At 29.7% G+C, this 13,981-nt stretch overlaps 4 protein-coding genes across 7 annotated transcripts; 3 read left to right on the top strand and 1 right to left on the bottom strand.

Moving 5' to 3' along the window:
• The first annotated feature begins 206 nt into the window (after positions 1-206).
• LOC117232841 (nicalin) lies at positions 207-3,412 on the top strand. Its single transcript, XM_033492531.1, has 7 exons — positions 207-532; positions 625-812; positions 931-1,260; positions 1,357-1,566; positions 1,654-2,058; positions 2,139-2,359; positions 2,440-3,412. The coding sequence occupies exons 1-7, from the start codon at positions 358-360 to the stop codon at positions 2,576-2,578; spliced, it is 1,668 nt and encodes a 555-aa protein (XP_033348422.1). The 5' UTR covers positions 207-357; the 3' UTR covers positions 2,579-3,412.
• Positions 3,413-3,736: 324 nt separating this feature from the next.
• Positions 3,737-5,583, top strand: LOC117232842 (2-amino-3-ketobutyrate coenzyme A ligase, mitochondrial). Its single transcript, XM_033492533.1, has 6 exons — positions 3,737-3,979; positions 4,060-4,346; positions 4,410-4,616; positions 4,863-5,055; positions 5,140-5,317; positions 5,391-5,583. Exons 1-6 carry the CDS (start codon positions 3,752-3,754, stop codon positions 5,546-5,548), a joined length of 1,251 nt encoding a protein of 416 aa, XP_033348424.1. The 5' UTR covers positions 3,737-3,751; the 3' UTR covers positions 5,549-5,583.
• A 64-nt stretch (positions 5,584-5,647) lies between these two features.
• Positions 5,648-8,260, bottom strand: LOC117232845 (ATPase ASNA1 homolog). Of its 2 annotated transcripts, none has more exons than XM_033492541.1 (6): positions 8,043-8,260; positions 7,766-7,974; positions 7,558-7,660; positions 6,429-6,579; positions 6,041-6,349; positions 5,648-5,966 (listed from the first exon to the last, which is right to left on the bottom strand). In XM_033492541.1, exons 1-6 carry the CDS (start codon positions 8,168-8,170, stop codon positions 5,847-5,849), a joined length of 1,020 nt encoding a protein of 339 aa, XP_033348432.1. In that variant the 5' UTR covers positions 8,171-8,260; the 3' UTR covers positions 5,648-5,846. The 2 variants fall into 2 exon arrangements, with proteins under 2 accessions (XP_033348432.1, XP_033348434.1); XM_033492543.1 differs by having other exon boundaries at positions 7,558-7,654.
• An 881-nt stretch (positions 8,261-9,141) lies between these two features.
• On the top strand, positions 9,142-13,947 carry LOC117232844 (mitogen-activated protein kinase p38b-like). Of its 3 annotated transcripts, XM_033492540.1 has the most exons (11): positions 9,142-9,529; positions 9,803-10,015; positions 10,384-10,513; positions 10,719-10,777; positions 10,878-11,019; positions 11,094-11,256; positions 11,324-11,395; positions 12,325-12,404; positions 12,760-12,838; positions 12,919-13,092; positions 13,182-13,947. In XM_033492540.1, the coding sequence occupies exons 3-11, from the start codon at positions 10,487-10,489 to the stop codon at positions 13,259-13,261; spliced, it is 876 nt and encodes a 291-aa protein (XP_033348431.1). In that variant the 5' UTR covers positions 9,142-9,529; positions 9,803-10,015; positions 10,384-10,486; the 3' UTR covers positions 13,262-13,947. The 3 variants fall into 3 exon arrangements, with proteins under 3 accessions (XP_033348431.1, XP_033348429.1, XP_033348430.1); XM_033492538.1 differs by lacking the exons at positions 9,803-10,015; positions 12,325-12,404 and adding an exon at positions 11,882-11,961; XM_033492539.1 differs by lacking the exon at positions 9,803-10,015 and having other exon boundaries at positions 9,143-9,529.
• The last annotated feature ends 34 nt before the right edge of the window (positions 13,948-13,981 follow it).

Below are 13,981 nucleotides of genomic sequence, written 5' to 3'. Positions count from 1 at the left end.
CATTAGTCTTTGATATTTAATTTGAATTTCTAAGTTTTCTGTAACAATTACATTATAATAAATTTATGGTAATTAAATTTGTAATTCATAAATCAGATTAAAATGCATAATAACATTTACTTTAAAAAAAATTCCTAGATCTTGTAACACAAAACTACATCTGGATGTTAGATCTATCTTATATTTTATTTATGGTCTATCACCTTGTCTGTGTTGTATATATAATATGTAATTCCTACTGTAGGTAGAGGAAGAATGAGTTAGGTACAGATCGTTTCGTGATGTTAGGTCAATGAAAATAATTAGGAGCTGTATTCTTTTACTCTTTAGTAGACTTGAAAGAAATCAGAAAGAAATATGTGGCTAGAAGAATGTGATAGTTTTGCTGAACTATGTCGAGGATATTTGCCTTATTATTTACTGATAATTTTGCCGATTTTTATTATTATTTCTCCGGTTAACCCAGTTGCCGCATCTCACGAATTTCCCGTATATCGAATGCACCAGTATGACTTGCACGGTGTGCCACATGGTAATGAAATGTTTTCGCCTTGGATATTCATCTTATTAATATTGCCATTTTACTAACTTGCTTAACTTTTCATTTACATAATCTATGATCAGGTTGCCGTAGTGCGCCGATTTCGTTGGAAGCAAGATCCCTTACAGGGTGGAGTACTTCTAGACACTGTGTAGTTACAAAAGCTTTGAGTCTTACTCCAAGTTTATTTCACTCTATTAAACATAAGGCTGGAGCTTTGATAGTAGTTTTACCAGAAAAACTTAATGACTTGACATTAGAGGAAAAACAGGTTGATTCAATTTATTCTTGATAGACCTTTTTCATAAACATAACAGTTATATTTTAAATTCTTATAATTTCACTATATTCTTATTGTTATTCTCTATAATTCTTATTGTTTATTGCAGCATATTATGAGTCTGGAAGAATCTATGCTGTTTGGGCCAGAAACAACAATTCCAGTGTATTTTACTTCATGGCATCCTGATTTGCAAACTATATTAGATGACCTCTCCAACGGTTTTATTACTGATGAGAAAGCTGGATCTGCAGCTGAAGCAATGTTTAATTCTATATCTGCTAGTGGTTATCAAGTAGTTGTAGCAACTGGACAGGCATTAGCTAAGACAGATGTAAAAATAGCTACTTTACATGGGAAGCTAACTGGTACTGGAGCTGAAGAGAAGTTACCAACTATAGCCTTGGTAACGCATTACGATAGTGCTGGTGTTGCACCTGTAAGAGAACTATAGATATAAATATTTATTCATACAGCTGCTAAGAATCTTAGAAATAAAATATGTATATACATGTATGTTATTGCTAATAAATAGGAATTGTCTTTTGGAGCGGACAGTAATGCATCAGGAGTGGCAATATTATTGGAAATAGCAAGATTATTTTCTACTTTGTATTCCACTAGTAGATCAAGACCACAATATAATCTTGTCTTTATTGTAACTGGTGCTGGCAAACTTAATTACCAGGGCAGTAAAAAGTGGCTGGAGGATCAATTAGATGGAATTGAAGGCTCGATAATACAAGTACTATATACACTAAAAGACCTCTATCATCATACATTTGTTTCAAAATTTTGAAGTAATAATATAATATATTATTTGAATTATTAGGATGCTGCATATGTTATTTGTCTAGACACAGTATCTACTAGCGATAATCTTTATGTGCATGTCTCCAAACCACCTAAAGAAAATTCTACAGGTGGTCTTTTTTACAAAAAACTTAGAGCTGTGTCTGAGTCATTGAATATGACTACTGTTGAAGGCGTGCACAAAAAAATCAATTTAGCTGATGAAACATTGGCTTGGGAACACGAAAGATATAGTATTCGTAGATTTCCAGCTACAACTTTGTCAACTTTGAAAAGTCATGAAGATCCAATTAGAACAACGATCTTAGATGTAATAGAGACAAGACAAATAGATAGATTATATAAACATACACAAACAGTTGCAGAAGCATTAGCTAGACATATATACAATTTAAGCTCTAGTCAAGTTTTCATGGATCCTCTGGTATACATCTTTTATCATATAAGTAAGAGAAATGAGAAAATACCTCTCTTTGTTTTATTAACTGAATTTATCTTTTTTAGGGAGTTTCTAAGGAATCATTATCCTTATGGTTTAGTTACTTAGCGTCGCAACCAAGGGCTGCTACATTACTGGCAGACAAAAATAATATGTTAGTTGGTACATTAAAAGAAGCAATGGCTAGATATTTGGGAGATGTTAAAGTTACCTTGCATAGTCCTGACAAGCAAGACCCAGAATTTGTATTTTATGATATTACAAAAGCAATATTGAATGTGTACAGGTAAATTTTTAAATTTCACTTATTATTTCATTTATTATCAACATTATTTCTTGTAGATAACGTAGTTTATTATATTTCAGCGTAAAACCAGCCGTATTCGATCTCTTTCTTACAATTGCCATCATTATATATTTGGGACTTATTTATGTAATCGTGCACAATTTCCCTCGCGCATATACTTTAGCAACTCGTTTTTCTGTAAAGAACAAATCATCGTGAAATTGTATTCAACTATCGTTTCTTTGTTGCATTGTAAAAATTCGCTACATGTTTTTTAATGAATTTAATATATAATGTTATAGGTGTTAAAGGTGAAGCAAAACTGTATGTACATTAATTTTTGCTGGTATTAATCTTGAATTAAAAATCGTCTACATATTGTATCTTAGATAATCTGTAAATGTTACATAGTTTAACTTCAACTCGAATTTTCGTCCACGCATCTTCTCTATCAAATAAAGATAATGCAAATAGCAGATTTATTTAGGAGAGAGAACATTATTTCTCGTTCTATGATAAATTATTATGTAAGAGTACGTGATAATTAAGACCAAGTAATAACAGACCAAATAGTGAGACTTCAGAATGCAATCTATAAATAAAAAGACTGGCAAATTTTAGCAAATACAGAATTTAGTAATAAAAGTAATTCCAAATCGTATATAGAACACTAGAGAATATTAGTTTTATTTAAATGCAAATCTAATATTTTGTTTAATAGTTATTATCGTGTCCGCGATACATAGAACATAATATTCCTATTATAACGTAATAATCTTGAGTATACATATATCAATTAATGAATTAAGATAATTCCATAGCACAGGTAGTGTTATATAACAAAGCAAATGTTTTTAAAAATTTTCTTGTTAAAATATACAGAAAACTATTTGCCAAATATTAGTACTATAAAAACATCCATTAGAAGCAAGAAAACTTAGAGAATAAACTATTTGAATGATAAAGAATAATAAATATTTATTAATGATTATTTAAGTGCAATTATATGGACGAAATGTAAAAAGCTTGTAAAATAAACGTGATGGAAAATAATCATTGCTTCTTATTTTTACCTAAATATTATAATTTTATCAAATTTTATATTTGATATATTTTTCAATGATATACATTATATTACTTGTAAAAGATTACATACAGATCATCTCCTATAAAACGAAGTTATGCAGAGATTGAAGATTATTATACACCTAAACAGGTTTGTCTAGTTCATTATACTTTCACTTCTTCAGAATCAAGCATTATTCCAGTATTCATTGAGATATACTATAAATTGTAAAGTGCACTAAAATATGAATTCTATTCTTAATAAAAGTATCTTATTCTTACTATATTTTGATTCAACTATAATTGTAAACAAAAATATTGTTTTAAATGTTTATTTTCTTAACAGCTATAAAATTTCAAAATAGAAGATGGATACTATTGGGAAGATCCATGAGCTTACTGGCAGAATGTATAACACCAGAATTAAAAGCTATAGAAGCAGCTGGTACTTGGAAAAAGGAGAGAGTAATTGCTTCGCCTCAACGAACACATATTGTATTAGCAAATGGAATACAGGCCTTAAATTTTTGTGCTAACAATTATCTAGGGTTAGCAGTAAGTATTAGAATTTCTAAAATTAATATGATAAAATTGTGCTTATCATATTAATCAATTTCATTATTTCTTAAATTTAGGATAATAAAGAAGTCATTTCTGCTGCAAAACTTGCTCTAGATAAGTATGGAGTGGGTTTAAGTTCTGTTAGATTTATATGTGGTACACAAGACATTCACATAGAATTAGAAAAGAAAATTGCTAGCTTTCATGGCAGAGAAGATGCTATTCTTTATGCATCTTGTTTCGATGCAAATGCTGGATTATTTGAGACATTATTAACACCCGAAGATACTGTTATAAGTGATGAGCTTAATCATGCTTCCATCATTGACGGTATCAGGTTATGTAAAGCAAGGAAACAGAGGTGAATGAGTTAAATTTATTTTATTTTTCTTTATTATGTAAAAATATATTATATTTTGCAAAGGTACAAGCATAGGGACATGATAGATTTGGAGAATAAGCTACAGGATAGTATGTCTTCGCGTTTACGATTGATTGCAACTGACGGTGTCTTTTCTATGGATGGCACTGTTGCGCCATTACCAAAAATATTAGAGCTTTCAAAGAAATATAACGCTCTTACGTTTGTAGATGATTGTCATGCTACTGGATTTTTTGGAAAAGCTGGAAGGTAATTGCATTTATTTTGATACACTTTGTATTAAATTTCTATTAATTAGCAGCCGATACAATTTTTTATTCTATAACAATTGTTTAGTTCTTTTCACATTTCTTAACTGTCTTTTAAAATTCGGACCTAAATTTACTGGGTTTTATTTATCGTAACTTACTCTAATTTTTTTAAATATATTGTATTATTGAAAAATAATTAATTTAACTATAAAGTTTATTTTCATATTGAGTAATTTAATTCTAGAGGCACAGAGGATTATTTTAATCAATTAGGAAATGTTGATATCATTAACTCCACGTTAGGCAAAGCTCTTGGTGGAGCAGCAGGTGGTTATACAACTAGTAAAAAAGAACTTATTAATTTGTTGAGACAACGTAGCAGACCATATTTATTTTCAAATTCATTGCCACCACCTGTAGTTGCATCAGCTAGTAAGGTATACTAAAATGTCAATTGTTTTTGTTAAAATAAAAAAAACAATGTGATCACTCATATTTTTATTTTTTAATATTGTATATAGGTTATGGATTTAATAACAAACTCTATGGAATTTTTGGATCGTTTAAAAAATAATACCAATCTGTTTAGAAGTAATATGAAAGCAGCTGGTTTTACAATTGCTGGTGACAATCATCCTATCTGTCCTGTTATGATAGGTGATGCAAGATTAGCTACTGAATTTGCTGATAAAATGATTGGTAAATATTTACAGTATATCATGTAATGTATCAGTTTTTAGCAATACGTATAATAATCGTTTTCTATTTATAGAACAAGGAATCTATGTTATTGGTTTTAGTTATCCAGTAGTACCAAAAGATAAAGCGCGAATACGTGTTCAAATTAGTGCTGCACATTCAGAAAAGGACATAGAATATGCTATAAACGCATTTGTACATATTGGAAAAGAACTTAATATTATTAAATGATATTCTTCCTAGTCATAAAAAATTCTAGTAATTGAAATATTTTTTATAATTCTTTAATCAAATCGGTAATATAAAAAACAAAAATAAAAGTTACACATATATAATTGATCAAGTAATGTTTAATATACAAGTACATCAAACTGAAATTTTTAATATATGTATTCCTATTGTATTAAATATTATAAAAGTATTACCTCTTATACAAACTTCATCATGTATAAGTAATCCTTTTAGATTAAAAATCTTTTGATTACATGTCAAAGTTATATATTTTTACGAAATGTTAATTGTACAGACGTTAAGGCTTATATGGTTTTACAAGATTTTCCGAAAATTCTCTGACTTGTTGGACTCCTCGAATTTCTTTTTCTAATAAAGGAACTCGGATAATATGAAAATCTTCATAAAGATCCATTATCTAGCAAAGAGTTATTGTATTAATTTCTTCAGTTCCTATATGAAGTAATATGAAATCATAATATTTTGATTTACCTGCTCTAAATATTTATCTTGTATTTTATGCCTAGCAAGACACAGTTTACAAGATGTACAGTTTTCTTTTAAGAATAATAACTGATTCACTATGATATTGTGAGTATCTATACCACATTTTGTTAATTCTTGTACGAGTCTTTCTGTCTCGTACAATGACAAGAATTCTGCTATGCACACACAAACAAATGTAGTCTGGTCAGGGTTTTTAAATTGTTCATTAACTTGTCGAATGACAACAAGCATCTCCTCTATTTTGTTACAGAATGTATCTACATTGAAATCTGTCATTCCCAATAATGAACTGATCTATAACAAAGTAGTTTTGAAATTGGAATACTGTTTAAGCTGATACTACATATCATTCATTAAACTAAGTATTTCTGACCTGTGTAATAAAAGGACTAATCTTCATCTTCAGACGCATTAATTTCCCCAATCCTTTTTCTACTACTTGTGGGAATGATAATAATCTTAAAGTATGACCAGTGGGTGCAGTATCAAAAACAACAACAGAAAAGTTCATTCCTTTAACCAATCTGAAAATATGGATAACATATAGAACAGTTAAGTTATACCATATATAAATATCGTTGATAAAACTACAGAAAAGCCATCTCACCTCCGATTTCGATGATTTTTAGTTATGTCGTAAAACTTAACATTCTAAACAACTGTTTCCTATACATATAACTGGCAGTTTCGCTTAGAGGGATTCGCAAAAATCTGTCGATACCACTACAGTGAATTCTGCTTATAGTTGTGTGTGTCTGACAGCATATGCTTCAGTATTGATTGCCGACTGCCGGCCGCTTTTCTTCTGTTTATAAACGAGGATCAGACAAGCTTAAAGGTTCCGTGCACAACTGCATATACAAGGCTACAAAAAATGTTTGTTATAATTTATTTAAGAAAGGATATCATCAATGTATTGAATTTGGGTTAATCTTTTTAATATGGCTGCCACGCGGCGGCCGAGAACGCTTGTCTAAAATAATAACAATTATTTTTTTCGAAAAATAATATCAATTATTCATTCGCCTACTATTTTTATAATTAATTTGTTATTATTTCATGCGGCGGCTGAATAACCTAAGCCAAACCGAAACTCAATACATTGATGATATTCGCTTTTAAGTAAGTTATAAATTATAAATAACAGATATTTCTTGTAGCCTCGCATATGCAGCTTTGTGTTGGACCTTCGAGCTTGCCCAACCTTTGTTTATAAACAGAAGATAAGCAGATGAGAAGATGGCAACCAATATTGACATGTATGTTGTCACAGATGTACAACTATAAGTGGAATAAGTAAAATATAAATAGAATTGTAGAAGTATCAACAGGTTTCTGCAAATATCTCAAAAACTAAGAGAGATACTATGCTTTTTATATGTATAGAAAAAAGTTGTTCAAGATATTAATGTCTATAGCATATTTCATAATCATCCAAATCAAAGATAAGAAAGTTTTTCTATGGTTTTACCAATATTGTTAAATTACAAAGTATTATTAACTTCATGACTTCTGCATAACTCATTGCTTCGTCTATACCAGGGAATGCTCCAACAATTTCTTGCATTATGCTTCTACTTAATCTCATGGCTTCTCCTCCTGGAACTGTTTTGTAAATAATTTATGTGTACATTTATGCATCAAAGTACCAACAACATTGTAAGCATATAAAGTGTAATACAAAGGTATAACATCGATAAAACAGAATACCTGCTTCACTTTCGAAATACTCTTCTGGCAATTCAGTAATGCCCACGTTTGGATCTATTTCCATAGCAAAAAGATTTTCAAAACCTTTTACTTTCGTCGGAACTTTACTGAACTTTTGATCAAACGCGTCGGAGATATTGTGCGCCGGGTCAGTAGATATGATGAGTACATTTTCTCTGACTTTCGATAACTGCACAGCCAACGAACAACTGGAAATTAAAACAAGCAATGATCAAACTGCGATAAACAAACGAACTTTTGAGGTTAGAATATTAACCTGCACGTTGTTTTACCGACTCCACCTTTACCACCGACAAATATCCATCGCAAAGACCGTTGTTCGATTACGTTTCTAATCGAAGGCTCGTATTCAATCGTTTCTTCATCATTTATGCTCATATTCATCAAGAAAGACTGTGTTCCTAACAAATTTTACCACGTCATTTACCAATGTCGCTAGTTATGGGACAAGAGCTTTTTTTGTGTTATATACGCAATAATTGACAAAGAGTGGCGCTACAATCGCTCAATCATAGCTCCACACATTACATCCTACATTAAGTCGATTCTAGCCCGCGCACCAGCGAAGATATAGATGGCGTTACCGTCATGGATTAGGTTATTGGGTCATCGTTCAAGTTGGTGAGAGTGAGATGGTAGCTGAGAGGATAAGACACATATGAGACTTGACATGACTAGATCAGCGGTTCTTAACCTGTGATCCACAGTTCCTGGGGAACACAAAATCTTTGTGTGCAAGTTATTATTATATTATTCGAATAAAAATCATTTAGTTAATTCATAATGAATCTCTTCTCTCCGAGAAGGTTGTTGAACAGTTAATGTGTTTTAATTATATACATTTGGCACATTATTTATTTAAATCTTGAGTTAAGTATTGAGGATTCGCGACAATAAAAAATTATTTAAAGGAGGTCTGTGATAAATAAAAGATTAAGAACCGCTGGACTAACTGGCAGAAATAAAAGCTATCTCGAGTTAAGGGGAAAGAGACAATGGAATAGGACTAGAATACATATAGGATGGGCCATGTCCATAAGTCAACTTCCCATTTAAAAGTATAACTTTTTCTTATTGTATATTTTTAAATTTTTGTTCCAGATTTTTACATTTTCTTTTTTGGGAATTTAAATTATTTTTTTTTTTTTTTTGGATTTAAATAGAAATTTATTTGCCTTTATTTATCTGCTTTGGATATCTTGTATATATTTATGTATTATATTCGTTCTATAGATGTTTGCACCTTTATATTTCCTAAAAATGGATAGATATCCGTTTATTACTTAGTCTATCAATTATATTCTCAAAAATATGAATTTGCGTAAAAATCCCCTCCCAAAAAATCGAACACATTATTTGTTTAATCGTCGAAAAACAAATATCGAGAAAGACAAATCGACCTCTCGCCATTACAAAAAATTTCAATACGCTATCGATCTGAATACAGAATCGACTTCGAGGGATCGTAGACATACGATTATACGATAGATGTGGTATATAGTTTTTAATACTGGGCTAATTTGGAAATGCATGAAGTGTCTGTAAACTCCGGTCCCAAACGTTAGTGCGTGGTGTTTGTGCTGTAATTGTTGTTATTCTTCCTTTTATCAAGCGGCGTGACTGAGAAATTGAATGTAGCATGCCGCAATTTCATAAAATCGAAATAAATAGGACCGAATGGGAGGTTCCGGAACGATACCAAATGCTCACACCAGTGGGATCAGGAGCTTATGGTCAGGTCTGGTAAGAATTCAGAAAAACAATTCCAATATAAATTTATATGTTTCAATAATTGCATAATACCATCCTAATCTCATATATTTTTTAGATTGTTCCTTATTCGGGAACCTGTCTATAATGTTTAAACGATCCCGCTCCATATCTCGTTAATAATTTAAGATTTGGTTGCGACCATGAACCAATCATAACCTTGACATTTCTACGATCGTTCATTATGCCACTTAAAATCGTATATACACATATGTCATTCTTCTTTTTTCTTATTTTGTAATTTAGATTTTAACGAGATTATCAATACGTAAATGTTACGATTGCGGCAGCTCGTGCAAGTATCTCGTGCACCGTCGCATCCTACATCATGGGCCAAACTAAAATTAGAATTATTTGACAATGCTTTTCCGTGAAGATGAATTTAATGAGATGTATTATACCCGAATTTTCTCGGTGAAACATTTCACAGAACTTCCACTTGGATTTGATAATTGATTAGTAAATTTATATTAACTCTTACTTTATTATTTAATTCTTTAAGTACATGAAATACATTGTGTTTTCTAGAAAAATAAATCCTCTTATGATCATAAAAGAAGATTGATATATACATATACATATATTATATAATTTTAAATAATTATGTTTAAATTAGTTATTAAGATTTAATTTTATTATTGTAAATGTAAACTGTAATATGTATGTATTTATTGATACCCTTCTGAATTACAAGAATTTCTACTTCCTTATTATAAATCTACATTCACATAATCTTACAACAGAGTATTTATATATTATGTATTCTTGTTTTGTTCTATGTAAATCATAGTAGAAACTGGATTAAGGAATCATATTTATATTTTTAGCTCGGCAGTTGACACAAAAACTGGACAGAAAGTAGCAATAAAAAAGTTAGCCAGACCATTCCAATCAGCTGTGCATGCAAAACGCACATATAGAGAACTTCGTATGTTGAAGCATATGAATCATGAAAATGTGAGTACATAAATGTGGATTATATATAAGTTTAATATATCTTTGAAGTTGGCATTGTAGAAATTAATGGATTTAGAAACTTTATCTTGTTACTAAATTTAGGGACGACTATGTTCTGTATAGTGAGTTCCATCATGCTATTATTGACCTGTACAAATCAAAATCAATGAGTTTTACAGTGAAATAATCATATAATTCATTACAGGTAATTGGTTTACTAGATGTATTCCATCCCTCTTCTTCTTTAGAAGATTTTCAGCAAGTGTAAGTGCTTTTATGTACTTCTATAATGTTGATTATCTCTTTTCAACCCCTTGATTATGACTCCTTATCATGTTTTAGTAATCACATGTACTTTTAATAGATATTTAGTCACGCATCTGATGGGTGCAGATCTCAATAATATTGTAAGAACTCAGAAACTTTCGGATGATCATGTACAGTTTCTTGTATATCAAATCCTTCGTGGTCTCAAATATATTCACTCTGCGAGTATAATACACAGGGTAAAGTAGCATAACTGATAACAACAATTTAAATGTAATATAGAATACTTTAAATACATTCTTGTCAAATTTAGGATTTAAAACCTTCTAATATAGCTGTAAATGAAGATTGTGAGCTGAAAATTTTAGATTTTGGATTAGCCAGACCTACAGAAAATGAAATGACTGGTTATGTTGCTACAAGGTGGTATAGAGCTCCAGAAATTATGCTTAATTGGATGCATTATAATCAAACAGGTGGTTATTATTTTTCTTTTTGCAAATATCTTATAATACACAATAGTATAATATTTATGCTTTTTAGTTGATATATGGTCTGTTGGATGTATAATGGCCGAGCTATTAACGGGGAGAACGTTATTTCCGGGAACAGATCGTATCCTTTTTACAACCAATCATGCTTTTTATAATTCCTCTTAATATCGATGTCTAATATTCAAGTTTGTTGTTTGTGGTTTTCATCTAATAATGTTGTACTTATATGCACATAAAACTTCTTTCATAATTTATCTTCAATGAATATTATAAATCTTTAACCATCTTTAACCATCTCAGAATTAAAGGATATGCTTTTCGCTAAGGCTCTACATGGCTTCTTTCCTGCTTTAAAATGTTCAGTTGTTTTACTAATATGTTAATTACATAGTATTTTATTTGTCAGTTGGCAAAAAATGCTTTAATTTAGCTTCTGTTTGATAGCAAGGGAAATTAGCTTTTATTTTACAAGTAAAAATTCATTCAAATATGTATATAATTTTTAATATGCTTCAATGCACGAAATTGTCTGTTGTATTTATGTAATAATTAAAGTATCCATATAGTGAAAGTAGAAAAAGGTGTGGTGGAACCTTAGCAAGAGCAGATATACACCAACTGAACTTAATAATGGAGATACTGGGTACTCCACGTGACGAGTTTATGCAAAAAATATCGTCAGAGTCGGTAAGTAATTTTTAAATTGTTAAATAAGAATTTATCCATAGAAAAAGCCTAAATAGTGCATGCTGCTCATTGATAACGTGTTACGATTTAATTGCCTCGCATGTTACATGTTTTTTTATCAATATTTCCCTGATTAATAAATTTCACTATATATATATGACTAAAATGAAAGAATTATCTTCATAATATTTACAAATTTGGTTGGTGAATATATGTTATTTCCATATATATATTATAACTCGTACTTTGGAATGCTAACAAATGCTTAAAATAATTACAACCATAATTCATATTACATTGCTTTAAGTTTTTCCTACTCCTGTATAATAAATTATGCTTCAAACATACCTTAACTTTAAGCAGACATTGATCATCTAACACGAGTTTTAGTACTCTGTGGTACACCCACAGAGGAAACTTTAAGCAAAATTACCAGCCAAGAGGTAATTTTTTTTTTAGATAAATATTTCTTGCAATCTTTCTTAATTATTTTTTTATGAATTAAAATTTTTTACATAATTTATTCGCATTTTATAATTCTTTCCATAATATTAAAAATAATTTTGTCTATAATATGATTTTGCTTTGAAGTTTAAAATATAAGGTAATATTAATATTAAAAGAGCTACAAAAAGAGTATAATATGAGTTATAACAAAAATATGTAACGCATTTATGAGGTATTACATGCACAATTTTTGAAGAATATTTTCATGAAATATTGTATAAATTTCAAATATTGAAATAATGCAAATTATACGTAAAAACTGAAAATTAATAAGTAAAAATATTGTTTTAGGCGAGAAACTATATACAAAGTTTACCTCCGCTAAAAAAAAAGAACTTCAAAGAAGTATTTCGCGGGGCCAATCCTTTAGGTAATTACCGAATTTAAAAAGTCTTCTAAATTAAAATTATTTTTATAAATTAAATTAATATATTTTTTACTACTTTTCAGCTATAGATTTACTTGAATTAATGTTAGAACTAGATGCAGAGAAACGAATTACAGCAGAACAAGCTTTAGCTCACCCATATCTTGCACAGTATGCTGATCCAACTGATGAACCAGTATCTTTACCATATGATCAAAGTTTTGAAGATATGGATTTACCTGTTGAAAAATGGAAAGGTATATGTTTCCACTATAATATATATATATACTTCATAAATAGTCATTCATATATTACTAACGTGGTAATTCATTTTTATTATTTGTAGAACTTGTTTATCATGAAGTTATAAATTTTGTACCTCAACAATTACCTGCAATGGCTTCGACGATTGAGTCTTCTTCGTAAGGTTACGTCGATAGCACAAATAATATAGTAAGATAAGTAAGATAATACAGTAAGATAATCATAACAATGAATAATTATGAAAAGATACATGTATAATTGTTATATACAAAGGATATCACATTGTATATAATATGGTGTTACATAAGTAACAGAGTTAATCATACAAACTTACTTGTATTAGAGGCAAAATGTATATTTTTGTTAATGACGCATGATACAAGGAAATGCTAATATTTTTCACACTAAGCATTGGTTGTTTTAGAATATAAAGCTATCAAACATGTGACAAATTATTCATATTCATGGTTTTATATGGACATTTTTGTTACATATTCACGTGTTTGAATACTTTGAAGCTACGAGTGCAAGCGCAATTTAATAACCGAAGATCTATTAAGGATTTAAAGCAACTTTTTTTTTGTAAAAAGCCGAATTACTTAATATAAAAGACAACTCTTTATCAATAAAAATAAATTATTAAAAAAATGCTAGCTTCAAGGGTTAGATTTTGTTGTATACACCGCTGGTTCTAGTCTATAACATAGAACATATTACATCGAATTTATGGTTAAAAATAATTCTTATTTCACACGCAGATGTAATTTAAAATAATTTAATCTCTAAGATACTGTTATAATGATGCTTTTAACAACAAACATGGCTGAATAAATTTTTTGATCTTTGTATATCGTTTGTTATTTATATTAAGAATTATTCATC

Source organism: Bombus vosnesenskii, unplaced genomic scaffold, assembly GCF_011952255.1.
Source record: "Bombus vosnesenskii isolate JDL3184/JDL3185 unplaced genomic scaffold, Bvos_JDL3184-5_v1.1 scf7180000013293, whole genome shotgun sequence".
In the NCBI taxonomy this organism is placed as follows: Eukaryota; Metazoa; Arthropoda; class Insecta; order Hymenoptera; family Apidae; genus Bombus; species Bombus vosnesenskii.
The sequence above is the reverse complement of the archived record's forward strand: the minus strand, read 5'-3'. Positions and strand labels throughout refer to the sequence as shown.

Excerpts from the sequence above, each read along its gene's own strand:
- LOC117232845 (XM_033492541.1), bottom strand. The coding sequence starts at position 8,170 with ATGAATATGAGCATAAATGATGAAGAAACGATTGAATACGAGCCTTCG. Across the intron at positions 6,580-7,557 it reads AGTTATGCAGAAGTCATGAA|ATTGGTTAAAGGAATGAACT; the intron begins GTTAATAATACT and ends CCATATTTTCAG. Across the intron at positions 5,967-6,040 it reads AAGATAAATATTTAGAGCAG|ATAATGGATCTTTATGAAGA; the intron begins GTAAATCAAAAT and ends ACTCTTTGCTAG.
- LOC117232844 (XM_033492538.1), top strand. The coding sequence starts at position 9,426 with ATGCCGCAATTTCATAAAATCGAAATAAATAGGACCGAATGGGAGGTT. Across the intron at positions 11,020-11,093 it reads CTGCGAGTATAATACACAGG|GATTTAAAACCTTCTAATAT; the intron begins GTAAAGTAGCAT and ends TGTCAAATTTAG. Across the intron at positions 11,396-11,881 it reads GTTATTTCCGGGAACAGATC|ATATACACCAACTGAACTTA; the intron begins GTATCCTTTTTA and ends TAGCAAGAGCAG.
- LOC117232842 (XM_033492533.1), top strand. The coding sequence starts at position 3,752 with ATGTTTATTTTCTTAACAGCTATAAAATTTCAAAATAGAAGATGGATA. Across the intron at positions 3,980-4,059 it reads ACAATTATCTAGGGTTAGCA|GATAATAAAGAAGTCATTTC; the intron begins GTAAGTATTAGA and ends TCTTAAATTTAG. Across the intron at positions 4,347-4,409 it reads TGTAAAGCAAGGAAACAGAG|GTACAAGCATAGGGACATGA; the intron begins GTGAATGAGTTA and ends TATTTTGCAAAG.
- LOC117232841 (XM_033492531.1), top strand. The coding sequence starts at position 358 with ATGTGGCTAGAAGAATGTGATAGTTTTGCTGAACTATGTCGAGGATAT. Across the intron at positions 533-624 it reads CTTGCACGGTGTGCCACATG|GTTGCCGTAGTGCGCCGATT; the intron begins GTAATGAAATGT and ends ATCTATGATCAG. Across the intron at positions 1,261-1,356 it reads ATAGTGCTGGTGTTGCACCT|GAATTGTCTTTTGGAGCGGA; the intron begins GTAAGAGAACTA and ends GCTAATAAATAG.